The sequence below is a fragment of the Lissotriton helveticus genome, chromosome 11 (assembly GCF_964261635.1).
Source record: "Lissotriton helveticus chromosome 11, aLisHel1.1, whole genome shotgun sequence".
Lineage (NCBI taxonomy): Eukaryota > Metazoa > Chordata > Amphibia > Caudata > Salamandridae > Lissotriton > Lissotriton helveticus.
The window spans coordinates 1,045,186,867-1,045,195,195 of NC_136072.1; the positions used below are offsets into that span (position 1 = coordinate 1,045,186,867).

Genomic DNA, 8,329 nt, shown 5'->3' on the forward strand with positions numbered 1-8,329 from the left:
GTGATGGCTTCCGCTACAACCCACTGGACCAAATTCGAGTTAGCAATTGCTGTTTCACTGGGAAACTCGAAACTCTTATCCACCACAAGTTCCTTAAACTGATTTCCATGGTGCACACAGGCAAAAAATTAAGCCCAGTTCTTGTGGAATCTTTATATGCACATTCTTGAAGTTCTTAATCAAACAAGTGTTCAAAATTTGAAACAGAAAGAGTTAATGGACATAGTAAAGGGCTCCTTTATCTACACAAAGTTGCAGCTCTCCCATAGTTGGACAACATTACAAAGACTACTCTCATGTCTTGATTTTGCCGTTTTGTATAGCACATAGAAGGCCAAATAGACATAAGAGCTCTTTACAAATCAAGCAAAAATTACAGTATACAACAGTGAAACGGAAAACAGTGTAGAGATTCCCAGGAGCCATGTGTACAACAGAGGGAATTACAAAGAAAAGTAAAATAAAATATGTATAATAAGGTGGGAGAAATAATAACAACAAAACGGCAAAATAACAAGATCTGGCTACAATATAAAGTGCTCAGCAATTAAAGGAATTATGGCCCACATGCATCAAACTGAATTGCATTCGCAAACGGCGCGAATCGCAAAAATCGGCTGTTTGCGAATGCAATTCATTGTTTTGGGATGCATTAAGCTTTTTTGCTTTTTTCGCAATTTAAGAAATCTCAATTTATTTGCGATTTCTTAAATTGCGATTGCATTTAAGAAATCGCAATTTTGCGATTTCTTAAATGCAATGCATGATTTTTTTTTAATTGCTAAATCGCAAATAGGAAGTGGTAAATTAACATGAAGTTAAACTTCATGGTAATTTGCGAAAACTTTCAAAAATGCACAAGTGCATTTTTGAAAGTTTCATTTTACACACACACATGCCCTTGGGGCATGTGTGTGTGTGTAAAAAGTACATAAAGGTACATTTCAGGGGTGCAGGGCACCCCTGAAATTGCATTCTCATTTTGCGATTCCTTATTTGCGAATCGCAAAATGAGAATGCCTTCACATTCATTCATTCCTATGGGCCTCTAGGCCTATAGGAATCAATGCAAAGGGATTCCTAAATTGCGATTCGCAAATTGTGAATCGCAATTAAGGAAAAGTAAGAAATCGCAAAAAAAATTGCGATTTCTTAATGCATAGCCGTTTGCGAATTCTTAATTGTGATTCCTTAATTTTCACAATTAAGAATTCGCAAACGGGACATTGATGCATGTGGGCCATAGACACTAGTTTACAGCTTTAGAGCACAAAGATCCTCATCAGGGGCATGCAATGGAGAAACCTCTTCTGGAATCCTAAGGAATTTTAAGTAATCTAACAACCCTGCACTTTCTATGTTCTTCCTTATAATTGTCAATCTGATCATTTTAATCCTGCGTGTTAAATTGCATTTTTTTGCAATTGCAAATTTGCATTTTTAACTGCGTTTTACAGTCTCTATTTTATTTTTAAATAAAATAGAAATTAAAAAACAATACAGGAACCTGTGTGTACAATACAAGGACGGTACAGCTCTGAAGGGTTTAACAAAGCTAATGCAAGCATACATTTTGTGCACGGCGCCTTATCTAATTTTTGTAATCTTTCAGTTGCAGAGGAAAAGCAGCAATATGAGAGACGTTCAACTGCCGGTTCTTGTTTCTCAAAATCCAGAAGAATTGCCGCTGCTCAACAGGTCTGAAAAAAGCGACCCCAAAAGCGTGCCGTGGTGTGTCTGCGGCAGGTGCCAGCGTATGGAAAAAAGGAGGGAGCAGCTGTGTTGTCGGAAGGGTACCGGCTCATGCATCACCACTGCCCCGCACTTTGTACGCCTCGTCCTGTCCAGGCCAACGCTGGAGTTCATTCTACTCTACAAAGAGCCTTTATTGGACTTGCACAGCGCCGACATCAGCGACAAGTTGCGACACTGTGCGTATGAGCAGTACATCCACTGGCGGTTCGGTTCCGACGAGATTGAGACTTATGCTGTAATACCAAGCTGCTGCAAACAGACAATTCGGGAGATGTATCCAAGCAAAGATAGAACATACACCGGTTTTTAGAGATTTTTTACTTTAAGGTGCGTCGGTAGACCCACAGCCTCCAAAATCCATCACTTCTAGATTGTGCTACTACTGAATATATTTGTGTTTTTTCACTAAAGTTATTGCTCCTCATTTTTAATAGCATTACAGAAATAATAAGATCATCAGGATAACATATTTCTGCCTTTGGGCCTTGTGTATAGGTTGGTGGAGCAGAGCATTTGCCAAAAAGTGCCAGATATCCCACCCACATTATTTACAGCGCTGTTGACATCAATGCACTCTTAATATAGTAGATGTTACATCTCCACTTTTTGGCAGATGTCCCTCATCCATCCATTTCTAAATAAGAATGTGCTTTATATTGTAAAACGTTTTTAACACTGTTCTTGAGGAGACACTGCCCCCCAATCATCTTGGAGAATAGGTGTCAGGTGCCATCTTTGGCCTCCCATCGTGCTTCTTTACCTCCTGGGTGCTGATGCTAAACTGACCAATCATGTTGTGACCCACCACCACTCAGTAGGTAGGCAGAGAATGCGAGAGGAAGATGCCCATAGGCCAACAATTTCTTCTTTTTTTTTTTTGACAAGTTAGGTTGAGCTAGGAGGTACACAAAGTTACAATTACTCTTTCTGTACTCTTTCTCAACTTCCTTGTCCTTGCAGGTTTTTACAAGCAGCACTACTGCTACTCTGGGTATAACCTGCCATGATCCGCATGGTGGGGAGTGGTAGGGTGTGGGCCATCAGTCATTTATTTGGACTGCTTTGTTTGTAAATAGTTTTATTTTTCAACTGTTTTGCTTTATACATTGACACCTATCTTATAACTTCTGTACCCAACCCATATTACCGAAGCACATGGTTAACAAGTGGTGGTATGACTTTTTTGATTATAACCTGTTTTTATATTTTTTAATATTGTGAAGCGCTATCGCGCACTTGTAAGTTGGAGCGGATTTCTACTCCAAATAAAATAACCAAGAGGACTACACTGTATATATCTTGATATCACGCCATACCCGGACCCCACAAAATTCACCTACATTAACTCGCATGCAGTGCGCAAAGCCAGTTACATTTTATAAACTTGCCTAACAAGAGTTGCTGACCTTTGTTTTCTGTTAAATTGTGATTGTAACCAACTCCCTGAAAGTGAGAGGCTATTGTGGCAGGAACACATTGTGTCTAGCATGGGTGCCAATTATTTTGGCATACATCAGACAGTAACATTCATTATTATGAGGAGGGTGACTCCTTTATAGTTTAAATCTTTGTTATTATTATTCAAAACGTTACACATACACCGATCTACAACCACGGGCTGGTAGGGAGGTATAATCAGTAAAATATTATTTTGTAAAATAACAATAAATCCAAACCCCAACCCTCCCCTCAAAGATTCTTCTATCACAAAAATTTTGCAAGTGAATACCTTGGCATCTGTCGCCGCTCCCACCCAGAACGACTAAATTGCGACAGTGCTCGCTTCTCAGCATTGTGAGGTGGTGTCCGCATGGACGCCAGTTAGAGGTCACCAGGGGTCACAGCTGCGACCCCTTGCTTGCCCCTTGAGACCCGAGGAACTGCTTTTGTAAACCCTGGCCTCAGAAGTGGCAAAATCAGTGCCAGGAACACAAGGGCAGGTCATCCTTGCGGTCGTCGGTTGGGGGGTCCTCTTTCCTTGTTTTTAGTCAATTTTTTGATCACACTAATAATGAATAATATCATATTGATCACTATTAATGTAATTTAAAAAATGGAGCTGAATTAGATGTATTGGCCTACCTCATGTTGATAGTCTTATCTTAAAACTCGATTCTCCCAAGTTTTCTTTTATCTGTGCTCTTTTTTTATCGACCCTCTGATCATATGCCTTTGTTCCCTCAACTTTTTGGTGAATTAATTTCTCAGTTAGTTATCAATCATACCAGGATTATTATCCTTGGCGATTTCAATTACTTGCCCTCTGATACTCACGAGAGTGCCACTTCGGTCAAGTTCACGGACTCCCTACGAGGCATGAACTTTACCCAACATGTACACAAGGCTACCCACACCAAGGGGCCCACCCTGGACCAAGTCTAGACCTCTAACATAGAAATCACACTCCCCTTAGTTTCTCCCTGCACTCGGTCTGATCATTATCTTATTTCCTTTGCAATGGCCTATACTCCCTCCACCATGCCGCCCTTGGCGGGTAACTTCTTGGCCAGAAACGGGAAACGGGCTAATATGGGTGACTTCCACGCACTCCTAACAGCCACCTCTCCCAACAAACAGGCCCCCATCTCTTTTCAGGCTTCTTACCTTGATCATTGGCTAGAATCAGCCAGTGATATGGTTGCCCCTCTGAAAAAAATCAAGCTTAATCGCCCCCACGACGCTCAACGCTGGTTTTCTGACGATTTAAAAAAGAAAAACTGGCGCTTAGACAGGCAGAGCGCCGTTGGCGGCGAGCCTATGCATCCGAGGAGAGAGCGGCATATGTAGCCCTGTTAAAAAATTATAAAGACTCCATTCTTCAGACTAAATCTGCTTACTTTTCTCTAAAAATCACCAATTCTTCCACAAAGGCTTAAGACATTTTCTCAATTGTCGATGAGCTTACACAACCTGATAGGGTGACTGTTAAATCTGCTCCCTCACAAACACTATGTAAATCATTGAACTCATTTTTCATTGTCAAAATTACCTTCATTAAGAACAATATCCCTATCCCCACTTCCCCTACTACCCTCCCTATACCCTGTAAAAACCCCTTTACGCTTTATCAAATTCCCCTGATTACTAGAGAAGAGTTTGTGATCCTTCTGAATAAAGTGGGTTCTGGCTCTCCCAATGACTGTTGCCCTCCCCACATTCTGAAAGAGGCCTTTCTTACCTGCCCTGACCCGCCGCTCTCCCTCCTTAACAATTCCCTTTAATCAGGCATTGTTCCCGATACCTTTAAATGCGTAGTAGTAGTTCCTATATTGAAAAAACCCAATGCAGATCCTTCGGTGTTGAGCAATTTCCGTCCTATTTCTTTGCTCCCTTACCTCAGTAAAATATTAGAGGCTCATGTCACGAATTGCCTCAGCTCAGTTATTGAGCATTCCCAGTTTCTTGACCCCTGGCAGGCGGGTTTTAGGCCAGCACACTCGACAGAGTCTGTCATTATGGCAGTCGTGGATGACCTCCGGAGAGGGACCGATAAAAACATCACCCAGGCTCTGGTGCTTCTGGATTTATCGGCGGCTTTTGACACGGTCGATCATGAACTTCTGATCGACCTTGTCAGCAATGCCGGTATCAGGGCTTGGCCCTCAAGTGGATCACATCCTTTCTACACATGCGCTTCCAGGCAGTCCGGCTGGCCAACTTCTCGGCAGGGAAAGCAAAACTGACCTGTGGGGTCCCTCAGGGCTCTGCTCTATCACCCTTCCTATTTAACTTATATATGCAACCCTTGATTGGGTCTTCACATAATAGCCCAGCCATAATCTTCAATTACGCCGACGATCTCCAGTTGATATTCAACATAGACTCTTCCAATATTTCCATCAGTAATTTCCAATCCACCATGATTTCTATTAGTGAATGGATGTATTTTAGCCAATTAAAACTTAACCCTGATAAAACAGAGCTTGTTTTAACTGGAGGGTCCTCCAACCCTTCGAATTCCAGTTTCTGGCCTTCATCTCTGGGCACTCCTCCCCGCCCAGCAGACTCTGTAAAAAGCCTTGTAGTCATCATCTGTAGCGACTTGTCATTGAAGCCAAAAATCAATGCAGTAGTCTCTTCCTGCTTCTTCTATCTTCGTAGAATTCGGAAGATCTGTAGGTTCTTGACCACGGAGGCCCTCACTCTTGTTATCCTGGCCATGGTCACCTCCCGCATTGACTATGCGAATGCCCTTTATGTTGGCATTCCAGCATACCAGCTTCATCGCCTACAGATCGTACAAAATCAGGCAGCTAGGCTCATTTTTCATCAACCTAAGCACCAACATGTCAGCCCCCTGATGAAGAGCCTTCATTGGCTCCTGGTAGCCAAACACTGTGTAATTAAATTAGGCTGTGTTATCTTCAAAGCCCTTGCTGGTCAAGGCCCTGTTTTTATCTCTTCCAGGATCCAACGTTATGTTCCCTCACGTGAACTCTGCTCCTCTCACCTCAACCTGCTCATTACTGCTACTTTCAAATGAAAAAAGCATGGTGGTCTTAGGTTTTCTTTTCTGGCCCCTCGCTTTTGGAACTCTCTTCCGAATGTGCTTAGATCAGTAACGTGCTATATTCAATTCAGAACTCTCCTGAAAACTTTCTTGTTCTTACAAGCCTATGAATAATGTTTCTGGGAATCTTTCTGCTGCAGTCTTCCCGCCCCTAGCGCCATGAAACTGCTTGGTGTAAATGCGCTTTAAAAATAATTTTAACATAACGTAATGACCCTATCCTGCAGCTGAGAAAAATAAAAATGCTTTTGAATGTGTGTAGTGTGCATGCTTGAAGTTACGAGTGTGCTTATGTAAGAGGGAGTGTGAGCATTGGTGAATGTATGTGTAAGCATGTGTGTGTGTGAGTCCAAGTAAAGGCCAAATGGCATGTGATGTCTGTTCTGCTACCCCTGGCATTTTGATGAATTGACGTCAATGGGTGTCAGGGCCTTTGCTATCAGTGGTGTAACCAATGCAATCCACCGGCGCCCAGAGGTGGCAGAGGGTCCAACTACAACAGCCCCTTGAGCCCGGAGAAGCCACCTTAGTAACTATCCTGGAATTCCAAAAGTCAACGAGCTTTTAAGAGGACTTTAAAATGTTTTTTATCTTGTGGCATTTGCTGTGCGTTCAAAGACAGGTCAAATTTAATTCTAGTATTCTGACAAATGGTTGGTTGTTATTTTAACTTTGTAACTGGTGTTTACTTTTCTTTCGCGTACTACAAAGTGTAAAGTGAACTTTGCGAACATCTTGCTGGGATGAAAGGAAAGGCCATTAGAAATTGATAGAGTGAATTTCCTCATTTTGACAATTAAACACATTGCACTGAAAAGAGCATCATATAATAAATACAATTCTTGTAGCAGGTAATCATGCTTCAGCATTGAAAGCACAAATGAGGTAACAAAATGTACTGGCTTAAGTTAGCCTGACTGCTGAAGCCATATTAATGTTTTTTTTCTATGTTGGGGTTAAAAGCCCTATTTTTGTATTAACCTGTTGCCTTGTAAAAGATATTTTTATCTTCTGCTGTAAATGCTGTAACTTTCCGGAAGCCTTCTGTTAGCTAGTGAACAGGCATTTGTAATGTATTAGACAACATTAGTGAGGTTATCACTGGGAGGAGAGGAGATGGTAGGGAATGGGACTCGTAGGAAGAACTCTCTGAACTCCAAGATGTGGATGATGTATCATTTCCAAGAGTTTGCTAAGATCTGACTGGGCATTAGGAATAGGGGGATGTATCAATTGTTGCAATTATGTTTTAGCAGATGTATATTAGTGTGTGTTTGTAGAGCAGGATAGGATTCTTCTTCTTTTCAGGAGATACCCTTTGAGTCCTTTCCTTTTGCACCCAGAGATGTCTGCTGATTTATACCTGAGGATACTTTCCAGCTTTGCAAATGATCTATCGCTAAATGCAAAGGCTACATGCCTTTGCATTTTTAGTCCCTCATCAGAACTCTTCATTTGGGTTTCTCAACTGACATCTTTTTTTCTTACTTACCAGAGACATTTTCATTCTTTTGTCTAAATACGATTAACCTAGATTAGGGTATTCCTTTATTTACAACAATTGCTGTATTTTTTTAAATTGTAATATTCAATAATGTGGTATTTTATCTTGTTTTAAAACACTGACTAATGGATTATTTATCTGTAATGATGATTAAATATTAATACTTAATGAATAACACTCTCGCATCAACTCTCTCCATTGATTCTTGTGAAGCCCCTAATGGACTTCACTGTTCATGGTCAATTAATTGCAAATCTTCCGTTTTCCTTGGCGAACAAAGGTCCATACAACCAATGATGGAGACAATTTAATAATTACACTAAAATCCTGAGATACAAGAATCCTCCGTCTGGCAATGCCCTTTTTTTCAAACACACAACAACATTTAAATACCTATAAATAAACTACAAATATTAAAAAATAATCAGGAAGGGGAGGAGCTTTGCTTGATTCCAAGATGGACGCGTGAGCTAAAAGTACCCGAGACCCTTTCCGCCTCCCACGATTATCATGTGAAGATCCTGATTATGACGACGGGTACTTCTTATTGATGCCCTGCT

At 41.2% G+C, this 8,329-nt stretch overlaps 1 protein-coding gene across 1 annotated transcript in view; it reads left to right on the forward strand.

Moving 5' to 3' along the window:
* Positions 1-7,941, forward strand: part of LOC144792471 (P2X purinoceptor 7-like) — a 215,639-nt gene extending 207,698 nt beyond the window's left edge. The window contains exon 13 of the mRNA XM_078667500.1: positions 1,613-7,941. Coding sequence (XP_078523626.1) covers positions 1,613-2,065 — 453 coding nt within the window. The 3' untranslated portion in view covers positions 2,066-7,941. The remainder of the gene's footprint in view (positions 1-1,612) is intronic.
* The last annotated feature ends 388 nt before the right edge of the window (positions 7,942-8,329 follow it).